Source organism: Peromyscus californicus, unplaced genomic scaffold, assembly GCF_007827085.1.
Source record: "Peromyscus californicus insignis strain IS unplaced genomic scaffold, ASM782708v3 Scaffold_21__1_contigs__length_65335640, whole genome shotgun sequence".
Classification (NCBI taxonomy): domain Eukaryota; kingdom Metazoa; phylum Chordata; class Mammalia; order Rodentia; family Cricetidae; genus Peromyscus; species Peromyscus californicus.
The window spans coordinates 55,477,396-55,501,721 of NW_026294514.1; the positions used below are offsets into that span (position 1 = coordinate 55,477,396).

A 24,326-nucleotide genomic window follows, 5' to 3' on the forward strand; every position below is an offset into this window, starting at 1 on the left:
TAGTTCTGTATCTAGCACACACATATAAAACTAGTATGTTTGTGGGAGGCAATCTGCAGCTTTAAAATGTTCACCATATGCTTCTTTTAAACGGGAAGTTGTGCTCCTGAATTTGAATGTTCAGTTTGAGAAAAGTCTAATTTCACACTTAAGAAGTAAATAAATGTGGGGGCTGGAGAGATGCCTCAGTGCTTAAGGACATTTATTGCTCTAGCAGAGGACCCAGGTCTGATTCCCAGCACCCATATGGTGGCTCTGTAACTCCAGTTCCAGAGGATCCAATGCCCTTTTTGCCTCCTCAGTTAAACACATGGTGTACATACGTAAATGCAGGCAAAACACTCATATACATAAAATATAGGAATCTAAAAGTTATTTTAAAAAAGGACTAAATAAATGGCATTGGCTGACAGTGCTGGAACCAGAAGCCAGAGTGGTGTATCTACCCACTGGCTTACAGGTCCCTCCCCTCTGTATGACACCCAACACCTGTGTCTATCATTTCTCTGTCTCTTGAAACTTATTTTTTAAATTACTTTTGGGAGACAGGATTTCACTATGTAGCCATGGCTAGCCTGTAACTCTTTTTGTAAACTAGGCTGACCTTGAACTCATAGAGATCCTTCTGCTCCTATCTCTGGAGTATTGAGACTAAAGACATGTGCCACCATTCCCAGCCCTAAAATTCATTCTTGAAATGTTTTGAATTGCCTAAAGAAGACATGGCTTTGTTTTCGTTGCTTCTGAACTTTATTGACAGGGTGCCACGATGGGTGTTCTTCCTCACTTGACATTTCATCAGTAGGAGACTGCCATACTGTTGTGGGTCCCTGTGGTTCACCACATTCACAGCTGTTTAATACTCCGTAGTTGCTTACATCATGTTTCATCCTTTCTTATGTGGTGAGCACTTGTGTTGATTCTAGATTTTTTCTTTTTTCTTTTGGTAACTACAAAAACTGCTGCTGTAGAGGTTCTCCGGATATCCTGGAGTAGATAGGTGAGTTTCTTAGGTTTACTGGGAAATGGGATTGTTAAGACATAGCCTGCAGTGGTAGTTAAGTCAACAAGCAAATTGCCAAATCGTTTCCAAGCCCTTTTGGCAACTTATAGTCCTTCTACCGAGTGATAAGAAAGTCTGTTGTCCGTGTTCTCACCAATAGGATTCCAAACTTCTGAAATGTGGCCAGCTAAATGCATCGAGCTGATTGATTCGTACATTTGCATTTCCCTGATTACTGTGAAGTAAAATGCTCATTTTCATGTTTGTTGGCCTCATACAGTTCTTCTTCCGTGAAGTGTGTTTTGTCTATTTTCCTCTTAGGCTTATTCTTTCCATATTGGTTCCTTGGTCTTCTCCAAGTAGTCTTGAATCAGTGTTCTCTCTCTCTCTCTCTCTGGACACTTACTGATCTATGTATAGTCACACACACACCCTCTTGCTCTCTGGACACTTACTGATCTATGTATATTCACACATACACACCTTCTCAATTTCTAGCTTTGATTTCACTACTTTAAAGTTTTAAGTTCCTAATTTTTATACACCCAAATTTGTCTATTTATTTCTTTCATAGTATTTTTGTGGCCTAAGGAATCTTTCTGCACTCAAGAAAAAAAGATGTGTACCTATATTTCCCATACAAAAATTACCCTTTAAGTCTCTGGTCCACCTGGAATCCATCACTGTTTGTAGTGACTGGAAACAAATATCATACTTTTCATGTTTTCCCAGCTGTCAGGGATATTTTCCCATATGCTTTCTTGGCAGTTTTTAGTTTTAGCTTTTACATAGTTCTTCTCACCCACACAGAAGTTATGGCTCTGGCGCTGTGGTGCACAGTACCATTCTACCGCACTTCCCAAGTGTTCCCGGCGGGACTGTGGGAGCTCAGTTGTCCTGCCCTTTGCCTCATCTCCTGTGATCTCTTTCACCCATGGGTTGCTGTGGGATGGTCTGTATGTTAAATGTGTTGTTGATTGGTCAATGAATAAAGCACTGATTGGTCAGTGGCCAGGCAGGAAGTATAGGCAAGACTAACAAAAAAAAAATTAAGAAAACAAAAAGCTGGGTGAGAGAGACACTGCCAGCCGCCATGATGAGAAACAGCATGTGAAGATGCCGGTAAGCCACGAGCCATGTGACAAGGTATAGATTAATGGAAATGGATTAATTTAAACTGTAAGAACAGTTAACAAAAAGCCTGTCATGGCCATACAGTTTAAAACCAATATAAGTCTCTGTGTTTACTTGGTCGGGTTTGAGTGGCTGTGGGACTGGCGGATGTCAGAGATTTGTCCTGACTGTGGGCCAGTCAGGAAAACTCAAGCTACAATGGGTCACGTCAGCAGCTTCTTTTGTAGAATCCGCTTAGGGTTTTCTGTGCACACAGCTGACATCTCCACAACTCCCTCCCTTTATGACGGCTGTGCCTTCTGCTGCAGGGTCTCACCTTAGCAGCGTCCAGGACCTCCGGGGCAACGTGGGAAAGCAGTGGTGGAGTGGAGTGGCCTTTCCCAGTGCCAGGCAGTCTTCTACCATTAACCTTTGTTAGCTGTAGAGTTTTCATGCATGCCCTTAATCCGACTGAGGAAAAATACCATCTTTTTTTTTTTTTTTGGTTTTTCGAGACAGGGTTTCTCTGTGTAGCTTTGTGCCTTTCCTGTTGTAATTTCTTGGTCCTCAGGCACAGTGTAAACAAATACAGTACAGACCAAAGGGGGACATTGCTTCCCTGAGCTGAAAAGCTCTGTTCTCTGCCCTGAAGCCTGACTGACCTGCTGGCCTCTGATGTTACTGGGTCAGTACTGTTGCTGGGGGCTGACTGGGGGCTAGTTTTAAATTCTTGAGGGCTGGAGCAGGCCTCTCCTGCTGGATTTCAGATCTTAGCCTTGTGGGAGAGTGGGATGTCTAACCTTCAGACCTGCCCCTGGTTTCACAGGCATGTGGCAGGTCCTGTGGGTGGGAAATGGTGGCTGTGTGAGGACTTGCGATGTGACTTCGGCGTCTCTGCCATCGCTCCGCTGTGCATGACCTACAGGATTTCCTCTGCGCTGTGATTTCAGTGTCTCTGCCATCACTCCGCTGTGCATGACCTACAGGATTTCCTCTGCTTTGTGGCCTATTTCCCCTGCCCTACCACCCCCTGCTCATGGTGGGTCTCTGCCCTGAGATAAAAGTGCTAGCAGCCTTTCTCACACAGGAAAGGATGCATGAAATTCTGGATCCTCAGCTCTGACAGGTTAACAGGTGTGATCCTATGGGTCTCATGGTATTTACCATTACAGTTCAGCCAGGGACACTGTCTGACCTTCACCCAAGTGCATCTGGAAAGAACTTGCTCTCTCCCCTCTGACGTTTGTTGTTGGGAAGTGTGATGCCTCTGAGTCCTTCACCGTGCTGTCCCCCTGGCTAGTCAAGGATTTGCTGTTATCCCATGATATTCTTATGTCTCAGGCTTGGTGCTGCTGCTCCCCTCCAGGCTCTATACTTTCTTTTGTGCACAGCCTGTTCCTCTTCTTTCTGGGGAGGCTCTCCCAACTGTCTTCCAACTCACCGAATTATTCTTCATCAATATCCACTTATAAATTATGCCGATTATTTCAACTATTGTGGTTTAAAGTCTCCTCTTTCTACTTGCTTTAAAGCATGGTTTACTGATCCCCTTGTACACGGCCAATGCCATATTAACTTTTGCATACTGTCACGATAAATGGTGCAACATAAAATGTGTATAGTAGACAAATATCCTTTTGTGCTGATTGGCCATCTTCTCTATTTCTGTCTCCAATGGTAGCTGCTATATGGACACCCATCACTGCTTTTGGGGGCTGTGCTTCCAGGAGCTTTCTTCCTTGCTGGAGCCTCCTCCTCTGTGCCTGGCAACATGTTGAGGAGAAGAGGAACTGAGAGAGGCATTCTCCTGAGCACCATGCAGGAACTTGGGCTTGGGAGGGCAGGAGTAGAGGATAGATGCCTCACCGAGGCCAGGTGTTCCTCTTCAGAACTCTTTATTCTGGTGGGCCCACACAGTGGGATGGGCTTCTCCAGGCATTTGGGAAATGGCAATTCTTGTAGGTGCTGTCCCTGTGTATGTTTCGTGAGAACTGTGTTACGATAACACAGTTCCTGATGGCAGAGCTGCATATACAGGCTCCATTCTATGCACTTGCAGCCTTGGTAAGAGCTTCCCAGATCTAGGGTTTTGGTCAGAAGGACCCTGTCTCCAGGACAGAGCAATGACTGGGACCCTGGAGAGGATGCTATCTGGAACAGCACTCCTCCAATGCTTATGTGGGGGCTAGGGTTTTGTTTAAATGCAGCTTGATTCCACAGGTCTGGGTGGAGACCTGAACTGAGATCTGCTTCTTTAGGACCCTGCACTTTGATTAAGTCTTGGCCTCAGCTGTTTTATCTGCAGTGTGGGTCTGCAGCTGCCTGATCTGTTCTTGGTTGCTCTGAGGACAAGGACGCTCTAAATAGGAATAGCCCAGAACAAAGCTGATAGCAATCCCCCTTGTCACCACAGGATGCATAGCCTCCATTTACAGAGAGGAGATGGGGGAGGGGCTTGTGTGCAGGCTCTGTCCCAACTTCCTATGGCTGTGAGAAAAAGATGTTGGCCCTGCCCACCCATCCCTGAGGGCCCACAGAATCACCAATGCACTGGGGAGGCTGGCTCCAGACACCTTGTGGCTGGCAGATACGAATATGGCTGAGGGCGCTCAGACTGAAGCCACGGTCACATGTGTACAGGGCCACTGAGCCCATGTGAGTGCCATTGAAGTGCAGGGTAGCATGTTTCACCTCCTCAGGGCGACCACAGTCCACCTCTGCAAGAGAACATCAGCAGTTCCTGAGTGTCAGGGCACCCACTTAGTCTAATATATTCTTCCACGTGACCAGAGAGGCCTGGCTTCTACACCACCTGCTCGAGGGGACAGGATCAGGACGGGAAAACTCCATTTACAATGGCTTCTGGGGGTGGCACCTCAAACACTGATTTTCCCTTTCCCACAGTGGTTTGAAAGAGAATGTCCCCCATAAACCCATATATTTGAATACTTGGTCCCCAGTTGGTGGAACTGTTTTGGGTAGGATTAGGATTATGGAGTTTGTATCACTGGAGGCAGGCTTTGAGGTTTCAAAAGCCAATGCCATTCCCAGTTGGCTTTCTCTTTCTGCCTCATGCTTGTATATCAGGATGTGAGCTCTTAGCTACTGCTCCAGCACCATGTCTGCCTGCTGCCCTGCTCACTACCATGATGGTCATGGTCATGGCACCCTGGGAACTGTAAGCTCCCAAAAAACTCTTCTATAAGTTGCCTTGGTCTTGGTGCTTTGTTACAGCAGCAGAAAAATAACTAGGACCCTATCCCTTCCCTGCCCAGCTCCTAGGGGATCCAGAAAAGATGCCATGCTGCCAGCCCACCCACCTGGCTCTCACCTGCCTGACACCGGTGTCCTGTATACCCTGGCTGGCAGTGGCAGAAGAAATCTGCTCCTAGATCCTCACAGGTACCCCCATTCAGACATGGGCTCCGGAAGCAGGGCGAGGGGGCTGCAAGAACACAGAAGACCCCTTTCGCCGTGTTTCTCTTGAGGTCCTCTGTGTTGTACTTAGACCACCTCTCACCCCTGCCAGCCCAGCTCTGCCTCTTGATCCAGTTTTCACATGTGCTCAGGAGAGTATCCCTGGCTGCTCCCACCATACCTATCTCGCAGTGTCGCCCAGAGAAGCCTGGAGGACAGTCACACTTGTATTTGCCAATGTAGTGAAAGCAAGTGCCACCATTGTGACAGGGGCCAGAGGCACAGGAGTCTGGCTTTCCTGAAAGCAGAAGACACCATCAGAGTCACGTATCATAGACATCAACCTCTCCATGTGCCCACCATCCCAGAAACAAGACCTTCATGAAGGTGTTCCTGAGAGGCAAGTGCATGGTGGTCAGGGCTTGGGCAGCTAGATTCTGGCTGGCTCAGCCCTAGCTCAGAGCATGTCCCTCACCACCCACCCCTGCCCTGGGGCCGCACCAATCTCACAGTGTCTCCCAGTGAAGCGATAAGGGCAGGTGCAGTGGTACTCATTGCCTGTCTCTTTGCACGTGCCCCCATTCCGGCAGGGCCCGGAGCTGCAGAGGTGCGGCCGGGCTGTGTGCAAAGACAGAGAGATACGGTGAACATGGGCCACCTTCCTAGTGCTGCAGAATCCTTGTTACCATGCTCTGCCTTTTCAGTCCTTTGGTACTGGATGGGCCTGAAGTCAAACCTGCTTCTCAGCTGTTCCACAAGGCCCAACATAGCAGGAGCTAGATCAGCCAGGCACAAGCAAAGGGTGAGTGGGGCTCACAGGCTATAGGCCCTGAACCTGCCAGTTATCTCCTTGATGGAGAATTGAGCCCCAAGTCACAACACACATACACACAGTGCCCTTCCAGAATCTGCTCTAGACCTCCCAGCTACAGATAGCTTCATAGCTCTACAGGATATCCTTCCCAGAGACCATACCCTCTCCAAGCCAGGCTTACAGGGCCCGGTGTCCCTGCCCTATCATTCCTATGCCATCTTAGCAAATGCACGGGTCTCCCTTAAGGCCCTCTTGGAGCAGGTTCTGGAAGGGCCCTGTATGGGATTTCAGGGATAACCATGCAGAAGACCTTCTCTTTAGCAGCTCTCTATGCTGCTTCAGGGACAGAGAATGCTGTGAGTATCCTCACAGCATGTCAGAAACCTGCTCTGGGGCATGTGATACACAGCCGGAGAAGCGATGTGTGTGTGGGGGCTCCTCATAAATCCACTGTGGTCTTGGCTATCCTGAATAGCCAGGCTGTGGGGTGCCCAGAGTCCTGAGTCAGCTTACAAAGGCCTTCAGTCAAGGGTATGCCTGAGATGCTTGGCTTGTGAGAGTGTGTGTTATTGCATGAAAGGGATAATCCTGGGGGGTACTGGTGGAGACTGGAATGCATCATGGAAGAATACTTAAATCCTAAGTAGCTAAATGCTGTAAAATGTCTGCATTCTCTGTGTTAAACTAAATCTAACAAAATCGGAATGAAAAAATTTAAGTTCAATATAATCATTCTAAAATCTATTTGGAAAAATACTGAGGAAAAAAAGAAGCCTCTTGAGGCATGAAGACCAGTGACAAAAGTGACGAAAATAACTGTCGGAAATGGCGAGGTACTTGCTGCTGTAGATGTGCGGCGCAAAGAGCCTAAGAAGAGCTCGGGAGAGAAAGAGTATCTGATGAAAGAGAGAAGGCACACAGACAGCTAGCTGTGGGCTTGCCGGCTGGGAGCTCTCCGTGGTGCTGACGGCGGAGACAGGGAAGGCGCACGCCCCGCCCCCGCCCCGCCCCGCCCCGCCCCCAGCTGCGCTCCAGAGCTCACCCCGCCCCATCCCTCGCCCCATTTCCCTCTCTGGTCCACGTCACCTTTCTCGCAGTGCCTGCCGTGGAATCCCCGTGGGCACTCGCACGTGTAGGAGTCGTCGTGGGCTTCACAGGAACCTCCATTAAAGCAAGGGTCGGAGTCGCAGGGTGATGGTAGAGCTGGGGGGAAGAGGGGAAATGCTGTCCTGGAGCACCTGCCTGCCAGGGTCACCTTGACATCCCTTCTGACTGAAACCAAGGCCACTTAAAATACACTCTGCTTGCATCTGGATTGCTCACCTTGGCCTAAGGCCTCACCCCCCCCCCCCCCCCCCCCCGGCGTTTCTCCTACTCTTTGATTTTAGCAACATTCAAGCTTCCTCTCCAACAAGGTAGCTTTGACCTGTGGTACTGCCAGATCATCATCTGTATAATTACACACCAGTTAACTGATCAGTGCCTTTACACTAGGTAGTAAATGCATCAGTCACACAAAATCGTGTATGCATTAAGGCCTGAGGGAAGATAGCTTATGGTGCTTTATCTTTGTCCAAATGTTTTCCCTCAGGGAGTGAAGGAGACCCCTGTAACAATGGCAAGTGAAGTTTGCCAGAGCCTCCCACACCTGCAGGTTCTTCCATTAACCCTGGCTCTGCGGCATCACCTGCACCTTCTCCTGCTAGACCACTGTCCAGGATCCCTGGTGGCCTGTCCCTAGCCACTCACAGTGGCTGATGTTGTGGTCTGTGTGGCAGACGCATAGGTAGCTCCCGCCATACTCCATGCAGTAGCCTCCGTCTGGACACTGTGTGTTCATGTTGCAGGGCGTGGCTGTGACTTCTGTGAAGCAAGAAGCTCCTTTAGTGCCCACTCATCTTCCTGAGGACCTTGTCTTCTTGACGAAGGTGCCCCCCACCTCTAAGACCCAGTGACCCTGGTAATGATATCCAGGGACCAGGCAGGAAACCTACCAAATTCACAAAGGAGCCCAAAGAAGCCTGGAGGACACTGGCAGAGGGTGGTGTTGGCACCCAGGCATCTGCCTCCATTCCGGCACTCGCAGTCATTGAGGATTCCTGTGTGGGGATAGGGGAGAAGCTTCCATGGGCGAAAACTTCTCTCTTTTAACCTCGGTCAATCCTGGCTACCCTCCCACAAAACTGCCAAGCACACACACACTCAAACATTTTGTCTCATGGGGTTTCCTGCATGTACAACCCAAGGGAGGACCCTCCTCAACTCTGCTGCTATAGGCATCTCACTCCCCCTTCTCTTGCCCCAGTCCTGGGACACAGCCCCAGTAGTCCTGACGTACTCTCTCTGCAGTCCAAGCCCATAAAGCCTTCAGGGCATTCGCACACGTATCCTGGATCCGCATCCACACAGGTGCCCCCATTCTGGCAGGGGTTGGAGAGGCAGGGGGAAGGCACCAGGTAGCTTTCTGCAAGAAAGTCAGTGGTTAATAGCAGCCACTTGAGAGAGATGAAAATTCCGGGGCAAGAGCAGGCATGGCTGCTGGATATGGAGGAGAAGCTGGCCCCCTGTGAGTTCCCACAGCTGTTCTCAGTGCCAAGGGGCATTCAAGTCAGATGCCTATCTTCTGGGAGCCAGCCTGGCCCAGGCTCCTTTCTTGGGACACAAAAATCAACGCTGAAAGACCACCCAGAGCTTCCATACATCGCTGATCAGACATTCCTGTTGGTAAATAGTGAAGACTTTCCAATGATTACTAGTTTAGCTGTTGTGGCTTTAAGTCACTGGGCCTTATATTATGGCCCACAACATGGCCAGTCGTAATGACACTTCATGACTATTCGGAAAAAAATATGTGCTCTGCAAAACTCATGTCCAAGTGGATCAAAGACGTCAACATAAATCCAGTTACACTGAACCTGATAGAAGAGACAGTGGGAAGTAGCCTCGAACGTGTTGGCACAGGAGACAACTGCCCACACCAGGTTGGTATTTTTGTGCTACTGTACTAAGTTTGTGGTGATATCTCACTAGTGGCTGAAGGTAATGTCAGGAATATTCATCTGCTCACGTACCTCCACATATGTTTTGTGCCTAGATGTCTAAGTGTTTCGCCTGTTTTTCAGTTGGTCTTAACTGGATTGTCCTGCTTTGAGTTTGGAGAATCCATCATATATCAAGTCCTTTGCCAGACAGGAGTCTCACCACCATCGTCCAGTCTGGAACTCACCTTGTCCATCTTTTTTTTTTTTTTTTTTTTTTTTTTTTTTTTTTTTTTTTTTTTTAAAGATTTATTTATTTATTATGTATACAGAAGAAGGTACCAGCTCTCATTACAGATGGTTGTGAGCCACCATGTGGTTGCTGGGAATTGAACTCAGGACCTCTGGAAGAGCAGTCAGTGCTCTTAACCTCTGAGCCATCTCTCCAGCCCTCCTTGTCCATCTTTTAACTATGCCTTTAACAGAGCAAAACTTTTAAATTTGGGCAAAGAATCAAATTTTCTCTTTATTTTTGCTGTCTTATCTAGGAACACTTTGTTGAAGACCAGATCACAAAGTTTAATTTCTGTTCCTTTTTTTCCCTAAAAATATTAGTTTTGCACTTTCCATATGGATTCAAGATCCATTTTGAATTAATTTTTGTAAGGTTTGAGGTTCTTCTTTTTTTTTTTTTTAAATGAGGATATTGAATTATCCCAATTTGGTAGACAAAGTATCCTTTCTCCTGAATTGCCTTTATGGAAATGTCCAGCAAGACGGTGTATGCCACCGGGCAGTGGTGGTGCACGCCTTTAATCCCAGCACTGGGGAGCCAGAGCCAGGCGGATCTCTGCGAGTTTGAGGCCAGCCTGGTCTAGAGAGTGAGTTCTAGGAAAGGCGCAAAGCTACACAGAGAAACTCTGTCTCGAAAAACCAAAAAAAAAAAAAAAAAAAAAAAAAGATGGTGTATGCCTACAGTCCTGGGTACTTGGGAATCTGAGGGAGGAGGATGGCAAGTTCAAGACTAGCCTGGGTAACACAACAAAACTCCAACTCAGAAAAAAATGAGGACTATGGGTACAGCTTAGTGGTGAGGTACTTGTCTTGGATGTGCCAGGACTTGACTTGGTATTCAGGATGTAATTATAGATTCTCTCTCTGTCCCATTGATTTGAGTGTGGTGTCTCCTTGCCAATAATACATATTCTACATCACTATAACTTTATAGTAAGTCTTAATATCCAGTAGTGTGATTCCACAACAATTATTCTTTTTCAAAATTGTTTGGACACTCAAGTTCCTTTTCTTTCCCATATTAATATAGAACCAGCTAGTCTATATGTACAAAAACATCCCACTGGGATTCTGCTTGAAATTACATTAAATCTATGAATCAGTTTGGGAAGAGACATAGTTACTATGCCGAGTCTTCTCCTTTATGAACATGTATTTCTGTCCATTTGCTTAGATCTTTGGTTCTCTTATCACTTTTTGTAAAATTGTATACATATTTTGTTAGATTTGTATCCAATCCTTCCAACATTCAGGGGAGCTGTTACAAATAGCATTGTTTTAAAATGCTTGAATCAGATGCCCAACTTGGGGGGTGGCAAACATCCATAACTCATTGGAGTTTCTTAATTTTGGTTTATTTTTAAATGTGTGTGTGTGTATGTGTATGTGTGTGTGTGTGTGTGTGTGTGTGTGTGTGTGTGTGTGTGTGTGTATAAGGAGGGGCACATGCATGCCACAGTTCTTTGAAAAACTAGCAACACGGACACACTCACTGCCTTGCACTCAGCTCCGAACTGTTGTGTGGTTGCTACGTTCATGTCACAATAGAGGGAGGGGCTTGGTAGTTGTGACAGACACCATTTGACTCTTCAGAAAAAGATTTGTCTGACAAAAAGTTTACATTAGTGCCATACATTTCCCCCCCATATGTTATAATCCCTATGACAAATTGCTTCAATTTAAAAATAAAAATTATTTTGTTTGAAATATTTTAAAAGAGATTCAGAACTTTGGCCCACACATTGGACATTTCTCACATTTTGTTCTTCTGTATAGCTCTATATTTTTGTCTTAGACCATTTTTCTCTGTCTAAAGAATTTCCTTTAACACTTTTTTTCTTTTTTTTTTTTTTTTGTTTTGTTTTTCAAGACAGGGTTTCTCTGTGTAGCTTTGACTGTCCTGGAACTCGCTCTATAGACCAGGCTAGCCTCTTACTCAGAGATTTGGCTGGGATTAAAGGTGTATGCCACCACCACCCGGCTCCTTTAACACCTTTCATGAGAAAGGTGTGTTGCTGGATGCTTATGCGAGCAGGGTCTTTATTTCCCCTTGGCTCTGGAATGTAGTTCTATGTGGTCTGTACCACTAGACTGATGGTTTTTCCTTTCCAGCCTGCATGGCTCCTAGTGAGCATCTATTGTAGCTCTTCTCTAGAAGTGAAACATTCTTTTCTTCTGCTGACTTATGTTTTAAAAAATGGGTTACTTTTATTTATGAGTAAAAAGCCTAGAATCCTTTGAGTTGAAAAAAAAAAACAAACAAACCAGACTTGAGAAGGTTGTCACCTGTCCCTGATGTTACAGATGGAAACCAATGCCTAGAAAGGAGAAGACCCGCCCAGCCCAGCTGTTCCCTGTTCTCTCCAGCTGGTGGCTCTGGAAGGGCTGGAAAGTAAATGGGAAGGCGGCTGGGGGGGGGGGGGGGGCAGGAAGTGAGGCAGGAAAGGGGCGTGGCTGAAGTGAGAGCCACTGCACAAGTTACAGTCACTGTAGAGGACCAAGTGGCAGCTACCTGTCTCACATCGAGGTCCCTCGAAGGGCTCCACACAAATACAGCTGTAGTTTCCAACCAGGTCAACACAGGATCCGCCATTCAGGCATGGGTCAGAGCTGCATTCATCCACATCTGGGGGCCGAAAAGATGGGGGATTAGCTTAAGCCAGACTGGGACCATCCTGAACCTGGCCAGAGGGGAGCCCTCCCAAGCACTCCCTGCCACCCATAGGCGCCCCCCCATCCTGTGTGTAGGTTACTCACCTGTCTCACAGGTGGCCCCAGTGTACCCAGCCTGGCACACACATGTTGCGGAACTGCTCTCTGCCTGGCACTGGCCACCATTTTGACACACTTTGTTGTCACATGGAGACTGGGCTACAAGTAAGGAGGAGTAGACAGGATATTGGAGTCCTGACTGTAGTGGGCTGATGGGCAGAAGTCCCTGAGGACATATACTGAGCCTTATCCTTGACAGATCTAGGCTCAATGGGAGGAGGTCTGGCTAGGGCAGTTTCAAGGGTACCCAAAGCTCCGTATGAATTGGTTCTAGTTCAGCAAACCTGGAATGGAGGAAGGGCATGTGTGCTGGATAGGATGTCAGGCAGAATGGGACCAACTTCTGCCATACATCCAAAGAGGGCTTCTGGAACCTGGGGCTTCCAGTCTGTCTCAGTGGCTAAGGAGCGGCTGTTGCCCAACTCTGCCCCTGTCCCCCGTGGCCACTCTCAGACCTCATAGACCGAGTCCTCCCTGGACAGCATGGTAGCAACCCTTAGGGTCTCCCTGGGCCTTGGCAGGTGGACAGAGCAGTAGGCCGTCTGGGTCTCCACAGTCTGCCACATCTAGCTCTGCTGATGCATATGGAGAGCAAGTAGTACCTAACCTCTGCCTGGGGAAAAGCTCTTTAGCCTGGAATGTGTTCCAACCATCCAGGCTCTGGTTTGGGCTGGAGCACTGTGGCCTTGTCCACAATGGACAGCCGAGGGTTCACTGCAAAGCCTTCTTACCTAATGGAAATCAAGGGTACCTAATGCATTAACCTAATGCACTTAAAAATCAATTTCCTTTTCATTTCTTTCACAAACTTGTTTCTTTGTGTGTGTGTGTGTGTGTGTGTGTGTGTGTGTGTGTGTGTGTGTACAATCCCCTTACGGTCATTCAACTACAGTTTTCTCAAGTAAAAATGTGTGTGTGTGTGCACTGAAATTAAACACTTAGCTTCTTGTGACCATGAATGTTGATAGGATTGTTTTTCTAGACTGAGGTATTGATATGGAAGCTATTTGAACACAGTCAATCTAAATCCTAGCTTCTTAAACTGCGAATTGCAAATCCCATAGGTGGTTGCATACCTGAAATCAGATATTGTGAAAAATTTGCAAATTAAAATACTTCTGAATGCATAACTAAAAATTCAAAATGGAATGCATAATGAACCTGGGATGTTTTTGGCGGTATGCACTGTGTGGACTTACAGCTTCACTGCTGCCTTGGTTCTGAACACAACATGCACACTTCACTCTGCATATGCCAGCGGGCTGGGCAAGACCAGTGCACACTGCCCGAAACACTTCAGAACAGTTTTCTTATCATACATAGGATGTTTTCTTCTTTAATGCAAATATAATGTCTTATGGAAACAAAGGCTTTCACTGCTTCCCTCCTATCCTTCCCTGGCGTGGAAGTATCAAATCAGTATTATCTTTGAATTGTATGATATTAGAGAAAACTTTTTTGTTGTTGTTGTTGTTGAGTCAGGATCTGTCTAAAGAGCCCTGGGTGTCCTGGAACTCACTATGTAGAGCGAGCTGGCCTTGAACTCGCAGAGATCTGGATAGGGTAAGATAGGATAGCTGGCCAGTAAGCCCCAGGCACCTTCTTACTTGTCCCTGGATGGTTATGAGTGCCCGTTACCACACCTGGATTTTGTAGATGGGTTCCAGGAATTGATTTCAGGTTCTTATGCTTGAGTGGCGAGCGCTTTGCTGAGCCATCTCCAAAATGCCATGAATTTTGGCTTGGGATCAGGATTGTTTTCAGCAATTTCTGATGGCATTAAACATGCTTCTGCCATTTTGCACTCTACATTTATGTGAAACAGTGTTCTTATCATTGATGATTATAAAATCAAAATATTCATCAATTCTGAAGTATTGAAGATGCCCCGGGTCCTGCAGTATCAAATACTCAGCCATAATTTAATTCTTTATGTAAAAACAAGCACATATACCTTGTTAGCATGCAAATTAGATTTCACATTTTTTCTCCCCTCTCATTTGTTTTTTGAGAAATGGTCTCACAATGTAGCCTTGGCTCTCCTGGAACTCATTATGCAGGCCAGGCTAACCTCAAGCTTGTAAAGCTCTGCCTGCCTCTGCCTCCTAAGTGCTGGATTTGAGGACATTCGTCACCACTCCTGGCTGCTTTCATCTTTAGTAAGGGGTAAAAAATTATGTGTATATCAGATAATTTTAAGATAAATTTCATTATGATTCATCATTTCTGGGATTGCATAAAAATTTCCTTAGCAAAAGGGGGTCACAAGTAGAAAGGGTTTAAGAAGCCCCATGGCAACTCTAGTGTAAGTTTTTATAATGATGGCTATACTACTCAGAACTCTATGGGGGTGGAAGGGATACTGTTTGGCTGAGCTGGGTCGGGTGTGGTGGTCACAGTGTTTGACATTCAAGGGCTGCCTTGGACTAGCCCTTGGACTAGACCACATGGTGAGACTGGAGGCTGGAATGGAAGGGTCTGCTTGCAGGGACCGTGCAGGGTAAGGAGGAGGGCCCTGAGGAGGTACCAGTGGAACGGCAAAAAACTGGAGGCCGAATCTATGGGGGAATGCCTTAGCTGAGCTGCACTGTGAAGACAGAGGGCTCCAGTGGTCTGGAAGCCGCACTGGAGAAGCAGCAGGACCCCACCCTGCACCTTCCCAGACGGTGAGAGCCTGGGGAGGAGCAGTTGGTTCAGGGGCCAGGGGGTTGTGTGGTAGAAAGCCTGTGCTCTGTGAGCACATGCCTTGCCCTTCCCCATCTCAAAGCTGTCCCACCTTACTCCAGAAATCCTCCACTTTCTCACCCCCAGAAGACTCCTGACTCTGACCCTGGCCCAATGAAGGACCTGAGCTCTCATCTATTCCAAAGCTCCATCCGTGATCTAGTGCCAGGGCCAGGAAGTCTGTGTCTGCCACACTCACCCATGTTTGCTCCTGCCCACACCATCAGACAGGCCTCCCCTGTGACCTCGGGCTCCTCCTGCACTCTCTTGAGACAGAACTCTCTAGGCTGCCTCCATTGGTGCCAAGACCTCCTGCAGTCCTCAGTCTCACTGTTCCCTAGCCATGTGTCTTGCGCTTTGCAGCTCGCGAGGTTGGTGAGTTCCTACCTGACTCACAGGTGAGTCCCTTGAAGCCGGCTGGGCACTGGCAGCTGAAGCTGTTGACACCATGGGTGCAGGTCCCACCATTTTGACACGGGTGGGAAGCACACTCGTTCACATCTGAAACATGGAGCAGGCTGGGGCCTCAGTAGAGGAAACTGTGAAGGAAGTGCCAGGGCTTTGGGTAGGGGTGGAGGACAGACTAAGCCCCGAACCCTGACAGGCCTTAACTTAGAGTGGCTGGGAGCTGCAGCAGCAGCACCCACTGCCACATAACCATAGCGTTTGACCTCCATCAGTTTCTGTATCACGAGGACAGAGACCTTGGACCTCACGGCCACTGTCAGCCCTGCAGTATTTCCCCTTCGCCTGGTATATGACCAGTGGGTGGCGGAGTGACTGGGTGCAGGAAATCAGTGGGTACCTTGTCCCCACCCGGGTGCCAGTGACTCACCCAGGTGGCATCTCCGCCCTGTGAAGCCAGCGAGGCAGGAGCAGGTGTAGGAGGGATTGCCCGTGACGCAGTCATCAATACACTTGCCGCCATTGAGGCACGGACGCAGGACCAGGCACACAGAGGCTGTGGACACAGAAAGGAGCCCAAGCCTCATGCCACTGCATCTAGAATGTGGGCAGGAGAGCCACCTGCAATGGCAATGTCTCCCTTCACTCCACCAAAGGGTCAGTTTAGTGACCATGACATTGGTGACAGAGCATCTTTGTGATCAGTTTCTGGGTCTTCGAGCTGGAGCCCAGTTTGCCTGGCAGCTCTCTTACCAGGGTCTATTGCTGATCATTGGTGTCCTAGGTTCTGACTCTGGCTTCCTGCCGGAGTCACCTATGCCATAGCTCCTTCTTTTAGCTCTTTAATCCTTCCCACCTCTGCCACGGGCACTTCTGGGGCTGCTCAGCCACCCTCCTGGTTTCCTCACATGTAAAGCGAGAAGCTGGCATCCGTTGTCACAGCCAGTGTGTATCATGGCAAAGGCCTCTTAGGAAGGCCTCCTGGGGTTCCCCTGAGACCTCAGCAACCCCCAAACCCAGTTCTATAAGGTCCGGCTGAGCTCCTGAAATAAGAGGTTAATCACAAATTGGCAGATGATCAGAAAGTCTCAAGGACTCCAATCGCCTGTTACTTGGAGGAGGACTCCAGGGAGGACCAGTGATCACCACACCCTTCAGACTGTGGGTGTCTTCTGATCAGGGAGCTTACCTTTCTGTCAACTGGGATCATCTAGCAGCACTGTGCTCACCTGGTCTACTTGAAATGTGGCTGCCCCTTGCAGCCATGGCTGCAAGAAGAGCTGGGCTTGCTTAGGAGTTAGACTTCCAGGCGTGAGGTGCTGCCTCTCAGGCACCCTCCGTCCTCCCTTTTGAGCAAGCTCGTGTTTATATAACACCCCACAACTGCTCCTGGGCTAGCAGGATAGCTGTATCCCTGGCTCCTAGAGGCACCACAGTACCAAGGCATCTCTGCAGCTGTTTCCTGTGCCTTCTTATCACATGGACCTGGGGGTGGTGCTCCACAAATGGGAAGGCACCTGATGGCTGGACGCTCTTCTGAGAGTCCCCCTCCAGCTGAGCTGCAGCAGCTTGAAAAGCGTGGTTTGTCCACACGTGCCCCTTGCTCCTCAACCAGAACCTAACACTCAGCCTTTGGCAAGGGACCTGACTTCCCAGCCCCCACTGCAAGCAACACCCACAGGACCACTTCAGATGCCACTGTCCAGAGTCCTAGTGTCAGAGCTGACTGCTGGCCAGGAGCAGGGCTGGGGCTGCCCTGGGGTTCTGCCTGCTTTTTAAATTTAATTTAATTTTAATTTTTATTTTATGTGCATTGGTGTTTTGCCTGCATGTGTGTCTGTGTCAGATCTTGGAGTTATAGACAGTTGTGAGCCACCGTGTGGGTGCTGGGAATTGAACCAGGGTCCTCTGGAAGAGCAGCCAGTGCTCTCAACCGCTGAGCCATCTCTCCAGCCTGGGTTCTGCCCTCTCAAGTGTTCCACTTGCTGCTCTGGAGCCAGGATGTCATGGAGTTCAACTTTGGTTGCCCAGGCTGGCCTGCTATGTACCCGGCACGTCAAGTGTGTGCCAGCTTCTCCCTCCCCAGCCTTGCATGTCCTGAGTACACTCGTCCTCATCTGCCCTTCACCGGACGGTCTCCCTGACCTGCTGGTGCTCTGTGTGGTCACCCAGCAGAGTTCTCTTCAGGGGACTCAGTGCCAGGGAAAAGCACCCTGTCCTGTGGCCTCAACCACATGATCAACAAGTTTGTGGGGTGGGTCCTAGCAGTGGCCTGTCTTCAGCTCAGGTTTAGGAGGGTTTGTGATGGAGGTCTCTACTGATTGGCAGGTCAGTCAGTCAGCCAGGGCTTTGACACCTCCGCATGGTGAACAGGGTGTTTCTGGGTGCGGTACCTTCTAGAGGCCACATGGTGGTAGAGCTGGGGTTCCCGAGTGTATGCACCAGGGCCATCTGACCGCTTATACTGCTAGACTAGAAGGACCATGCTATGCTCTAGCTTGTGACTACCATAAGGCCTATGGAGGTCCCTGTCCCCTCCGCCCTCACCCCTGAGATGGAGGCAGGGGCAACTCTGCTCTGCTCCTCTCCCCAGAAGACCCAGGTCACCTGAGGCATGGGACAGGATGGGCTGTGGGGCAGGGAGGGTGGGTGGGGATTTAGGGAGGTGGGGGATAGGTTCTAGCCCCTGAGCCCCGCCCCTACTGCCACAGGGTTCCTCAGCCCTCCCCTCCCTGAGCCTCTTACTTGTATGGCCGCAGCCCCCCACGCGCACCTGGGCATCATCGATTCTAAACGCCCAGCGCCCGGGCACGCCCACGTTGGTGGTGGTCTCCACCTCAGCCATGTCTGCTGTGCGTGACCCAGGGATGTTGAAGTAACGGTGCCCATCACCTGCGTTGAAACCTGCCTGGGAGCGGGGGCAGAGAGGGAGGCAGGTCTCCTTACAGTCACTGAGTTCTCTCTCAGGATGGCCAAGTCAAGGATGGTGGAGAGATGGCCTTGTAAGGAGAGGACACTGTAGATGTCGGGGGCTGTTGACTTCAGCAGTCCCTCCAGTCAAGCAGGGTGCTGGACTGCTCCCTAGCTTCCAGCGCTCACCCACTCAGCCTCTAGGCCTCACCTAAGGCCCAAGAGAAGTGCCGCCCCAGGAGAAAGTTGGGGTCCGGAGGTGAGTGCAAGAGCATGGTTCGGGGATGGGCACAGCCTTCCTGACACATTGGGGACAGAGACCCTTATCAGGGAGGAAAGGACAAAGGTACCAGAGGCAATTTTGTGTGGTTCTGGGCACCAAGAGGCCTGAGGGACACAGAGTCACTGTGGCTGCCACAGACTGATCTCTGCATAGGCCTGGAAGGGAGCCGATATCTGCTACAGTGAAGATCGGCCTACCCCTCCTCCCCACGGCACCTTCTGCTCTGGCTTACCTGGGCTGCGATGCCTCCCAGGCCGACAGCGTCACCCCCGCTGCTGGCGTGTGTGCCCGTGGTCCACAGGATGGACTCATAGTTGAAGATGGTGAAGGAGAACCGGCCATCGGTGATGAGCACTGTTTGGAACGTGTTGACCTGCCAGGAGAGGGGGTTAGCTGTGGCTGGCTGCACCCTCTGTCCCACATCAAAAGCCCTGTCTCCTTCCAATGGACAGCCAAGCAAGGTAGGACTATGGTGGCTTTGTCTATCCCTACAGCCTACCCCACTGTTAAGGGACAAGGCCAGAACAGCTGGAGCAGACGCTGTCCCCAGCCTCAAGGGGCTCAGGCTCCTGCAGAGGCTGGAGTGCCCTCCCTTAGTCAAACCCACAAAATCTGTGTGGTAAGAACAAAAACAAAGAGGAAAAGCAGCTTCTAATCTTAGGTTTTATGGTTTTCATAGACTTTAACTCCACGACCATCCCCGAGCGGTGAACCCCCAAAACAGCATTTCAGATTGGGGTGAAGAAATAATCTTTGGACACATGGGAAACTGAAAAAGGGCAAAGCTAGCCTCCTGCCCCGCTTCACCCCATGCATGAGAACAAATCCCAAATCAAGTCTGGTTTTAAACATCATGGAAGTCCTAGAAGAAAACATTGGGCAGTACACATTGCATCTCAGAGAAGGACTTCTGTGATATTTAGTAATAGCAAAGACCAAAAGAGAGATCAATATACTTATAGACAAAAGCCTCTGAGTGGGAAAAGTGTTGTGATATCAAAATGATTGGCAGACAGTAGCAAAAAATGCATTTATAATATATGGCGATAAGACTGCTGATATCCTTCATATCCAGGAAAACTTAGAACAATAAAAAAAGGACCCTAAGTATTAAGAAAAATTGGCAGAAGGTATGAATAAGTACATTATCACATAATGCCATATCAATAACACTAGAGAAAAAAATTCAACATCTGTAGAAGCCAGAGATATCTAAATTTTAAAAAAGCATTCCTTGGCCAGGTGGTGGTGGCGCACACCTTTAATCCCAGCACTCGGGAGGCAGAGCCAGGAGGATCTCTGTGAGTTCGAGGCCAGCCTGGTCTACAGAGTGAGGTCTAGGACAGGCACCGAAACTACACAGAGAAACCCTGTCTCACCCCCCCACCCAAAAAAAAAAGCATTCCTTGTTTTGCCTGCAGTGTTAGCAAAGATGGAAGAGGACAGAGCACTTATCTGGGGTGCAGGGAACAGGCACCTCCAAATGGACACCTGTAGGACACTCTGAGAGGGCAGCAGACTGTTCTGGGGATGTGTGTCACAGCAGGATCTCGAATGGCGCTGGTAGTACGTGGGCCCCTCTCACAGTCTAAGCTTGTTTCAATCATTGTCAGCAATGAAAAAGCCGAACAGGAATCATTCGTATATAAAATTTGGCAGGAGAGACAGTCAACAGACAAATGATGATGCTTTGAGTGGGTGGCAGGAAGGGTGACGGTCACAAAGTGGTGGGGCTGTGGGGTGACGTGATGCACAGAGCATCCCTATCCACACGGTGTTGAAGAACCTCCCCAACAGGTGCTGCCTGAATAGACTGTACTTCTGAGCACACCCCAATGCCTGCTGCCTTTGTTAGGGGCCTGGGAAAGCCCCACAGTGCTGTGGGATGGTCTGTATGTCAAATTGCTCTGATTGTTCAATAAATAAAACACTGATTGGCCAGTGGCCAGGCAGGAAGTATAGACAGGACTAACAGAGAGGAGAACTGAGATAACAGGAAGGCGGAGGGAGACACTGCCAGTCGCCGCCATGACTAGCAGCATGTGAAGATGCCGGTAAGCCACAAGCCACATGGCAAGGCATAGATTTACAGAAATGGATTAATTTAAGCTGTAAGAACAGTTAGCAAGAAGCCTGGTATGGCCATACAGTTTGTAAGCAATATAAGTCTCTGTGTTTACTTGGTTGGGTCTGAGCAGCTGTGGGACTGGCAGGTCAGAGAGTTTGTCCTGACTGTGGGCCAGGCAGGAAAACTCTAGCTACACCACAGTGTGGGCTTGTCTTGTTGGTTCTCTCCAGGGTTGTCACCCAGTACTTGGGACACTGCCTGCCACCCAGAAGGTGCCCTCACAAAAGCCCTTATTGTGTGAATAAACAGCTTTGACAGGCCACTTGCATCTCAGGGCCTCTTTCTATGTGGCTTAGTATCCAGAATAGGCCTTTGTATAGTAAGTGCTGGAAAGTACCTGTCTGGGTGGGCAGCATCGGCCAACCACACTCACCAAAGACACAAAGGGCTCAGCCACTCCATCTAGTTGATTACCACTATCAGGGAGTGAAACAGAGCAGCCAGGTATGGTGGCACGTATCTGTAGACCCAGCACTCTGGAGGCTGAGAGGGAGAGGATCGGGAATTGAGGGTCATCCACAGCTACATCGTGAGTTTGAAGCCAACCTAGGTTTCATGGGACCCTACTCCATCAAGGGTTGTGCAAGTGGTTCAGCTGTACGAGTACTTGCTGCACAAGTGTAAAGATGCACATCCAACCCTAGGACACATTGGGACATGACTGCACATAAGCCTGTAATTCCAGTGCTGGGGTGGTGGAGACAGGAGGATTGCTTGAGTTTTGTTGGCTGCTAGCCTAGCTCAAAGTTTACTGTTTGCTCCTGTGTAGATGATATAACGAAGAAAGTGACACAGAACAGGACATCCAGTGTCTTCCTCTGGCCTATACATAGGCTTGCACACTTGAAGATATGGGTGTGTACACCTCTCTGTCTCTGTCTCTAACAAAACAAACCTACAAGAACCAACCAACCAAAAAAATATCCCACCTAGAGCAGACCCTCCCCCACGCTGCTCCACCCTGGAACTGTTAGAGAACCAAGCCGTTCCAACAGAACTTCTCCTAGCACCATGGATCCTGTGCAGCTCCCACATGAGAAGTGCTGTGTTGGGCCTGGAAGGGTGAGGCTCTGTCCTCCTCCACCCTGGCCCTGTGATTTAAGAAGTGACATGATCTTAAGCCCAGAGTTCTTTTTTGGGTGTAGACCACCTATAGCTGGCCTGCCTTGGCAGGGTCCCAACCACACAGCCTCCCTCCCAGGCCACACACAGCCACCCTCCCAGGCCACACAGCCACCTGGACTCACGGGGGAAGAGGAGCTGCCTCCAAAGAAGGTCACTCGGTACCAGGTGGCCACAAAAACCCAGGTAGCAGAGAAGTCCGGGAGCTCAGGGAAGTACTGTCTGATGTCCTCTGTGGCTCTCTGCAGCATGGCTGGGTCAGTGGCCTCACGGTAGTAGACGTCACCTGCACGTCGGTTGTCCACATCCGCCCAGAAGGCTGCCACCACACAGCGGTCTTTGGCGATGGGGAAGGCCACGGGGGTGAACTGAGAGACCTCCTTCAGGAAGGAGATGATCCCGTTGTTGTTCACCTGTGAGGCAGAAAGCCAGGATGGGTACAGGCTGGGTACCTTAGAAGCTGGTCAGCCCAGTGGCATCTCCGTTGCCCCACCCCCAGCATCCTTTAAGAGCGATCCAGCTCAGGCAGGCATCCCAGGTTGGCTGACAGCCCCTGCCCCCTGAAATGGGGCCATGTGGTCCTGTTCTATCCTCTCATGCAGGTGGTGTACTCGGGGCCAGTCTCTGACCTATTGATATACCAGACTTGGGGTGCTACCCAGGCATACTCTAGCCAGGGTTCTGGAGAGGTGGGTCAACATTCTTGAATTGACCCAAATGTGTGACAGTAAACAGGGGGCCCAGGAGCCAGTATGGCTTGGAAAGGCTGTGATGGCCAAGTTGGAGTGTGTGTGTCTGGGCTTCCAGGTGGTCAAGGAGGCTCTGGCCCCAACTCTGCAACTCATTAGCTGTGCAACCTGAGACAGTTTAACCTGCCTCTCTGCGTTCTGGTTTTCTCACCTCTGAGACTTGGCTAATACTACCTGCCATGTGTTAAAATGTTTAAGTTGAGGGTGTAGTTATGAGCGTAGAGATCTCATGAATGGAATCAATGCCCTTATGAAAGAAACCCAGAGTGCCTTCTGCCGTGTGAGAACAGCAGGACTCCCATCTATGAACGAGAGGGTGGGCTTCACCAGTTACGGATTCTAGTGCCTTGGACTTCTCAGCCTCTGGGACTGTTCATTAATTCCTGTTGCTTCCAAGTAGCACAGTGTAAGGCATTTTGTCACAGCAGTCAGGTGGACTGTCTTTAACTCTGACCTCATAGGGTGTTAGGCAATGGTACACGGTCATACACGGGCTTCATTCTGAGGTGATCTGGACTAGCATGGTATGGCATCGTTTATATCTAAACACTGGGAGCAACCCAAGTGTCTCCTGATGAACAAATGTATAAACAAGACGACACAGCACATACAAAGAATGGGGCGTTATTAAAAGGAAAAGCATTTGACATGTGATAATGTAGATGAAACTTAATGGCATCCTGCTGAGTGAAATAAAAAGACAAATACTGCACGACTCATTTATACAAAGCCTCCAGATCGTTAAACTCACAGAGGTGGAAGGACGATTGGTAGTTTTCAGGGCTGAAGAAGGGGCGGTGGGGAGCTGTTACTTCATCAGTATAGCGTCTCAGTTTTGGAAGATACAAAGGGTTGTTTGGATGGATGGTAGCTATCGGAGGAATTAACGGTGTCCTGAGTGAATGTGTGTTGCTGGCATGGGCGCAGCCATGTCTAGGACCCTGAGGCCTCGGACCCACGGGGGTAGCAAAGCCTTCCTCGGGTCTGAGTACCAGTATTGACAATGTGTGCAGAAAAGGTCCATCATAGTTTTCTCCCTCTAGATATTTACAGCCTGAAGACAGCTCCCCTACGGAGACTGCTCCTACCTCCTTAACTAAGATTAACTAAGCCTGCCTCCTGTTCGGCTGTATACACTAACCTCGGCTCCCCTTTCAACTGTATATAATAGACATGCTGAGCTTCCCCATCAGATAACCCAAGCCACATGACCCCAGCTCGCTGTACGAGCGTCTGTGTATCTGTCCTTGCTTCAGTACCTTCTCCCTAGTCAGGGTCATGGGACCCAAGCCACGGAAGAGCATGACAGATGGTAATGGTCAACACAGCAATTAAAAGCACTTCAACACCACCGAACTGTTTATACCTAAAATTGAAGATGTATATTTTATTACCATAAAAGACTGGGAGAAAATGGTTGTGATAAAAAAAATCTTGATGGTATTTCCAAAGGCAAAATAGAACAAGGAATCAAATACATATAACAAAGTAATAAGATTTCAGAATGGATTTGATGCAATTACAGAAAAGCAGTGGATGGAAACCATAGGCAGGCCAGTTAAGAAACTGCCTGGGATGGGGAACAGGGAGACAAGATGGAGAAACCGCCTGGAA

General features: G+C 49.0%; 1 protein-coding gene across 2 annotated transcripts in view; it reads right to left on the reverse strand.

Annotated features, from left to right (window-relative positions):
• Nucleotides 1-24,326, reverse strand: part of Sned1 (sushi, nidogen and EGF like domains 1) — a 62,715-nt gene that overhangs the window by 23,273 nt on the left and 15,116 nt on the right. For both annotated transcript variants that reach the window (XR_008220934.1, XM_052750345.1), the window contains exons 2-16: nucleotides 22,089-22,376; nucleotides 18,946-19,086; nucleotides 18,266-18,428; nucleotides 15,951-16,076; nucleotides 15,503-15,616; nucleotides 12,377-12,490; nucleotides 12,132-12,245; nucleotides 8,686-8,811; nucleotides 8,342-8,446; nucleotides 8,097-8,210; nucleotides 7,434-7,550; nucleotides 6,035-6,151; nucleotides 5,715-5,831; nucleotides 5,448-5,561; nucleotides 4,660-4,833 (exon numbers count right to left, since the gene is read on the reverse strand). Coding sequence is in view for 1 of the 2 variants with exons in the window: in XM_052750345.1 (XP_052606305.1) it covers nucleotides 4,660-4,833; nucleotides 5,448-5,561; nucleotides 5,715-5,831; nucleotides 6,035-6,151; nucleotides 7,434-7,550; nucleotides 8,097-8,210; nucleotides 8,342-8,446; nucleotides 8,686-8,811; nucleotides 12,132-12,245; nucleotides 12,377-12,490; nucleotides 15,503-15,616; nucleotides 15,951-16,076; nucleotides 18,266-18,428; nucleotides 18,946-19,086; nucleotides 22,089-22,376 (2,044 nt within the window). In the remaining variant the exon portion in view is untranslated. The remainder of the gene's footprint in view (nucleotides 1-4,659; nucleotides 4,834-5,447; nucleotides 5,562-5,714; nucleotides 5,832-6,034; nucleotides 6,152-7,433; nucleotides 7,551-8,096; nucleotides 8,211-8,341; nucleotides 8,447-8,685; nucleotides 8,812-12,131; nucleotides 12,246-12,376; nucleotides 12,491-15,502; nucleotides 15,617-15,950; nucleotides 16,077-18,265; nucleotides 18,429-18,945; nucleotides 19,087-22,088; nucleotides 22,377-24,326) is intronic.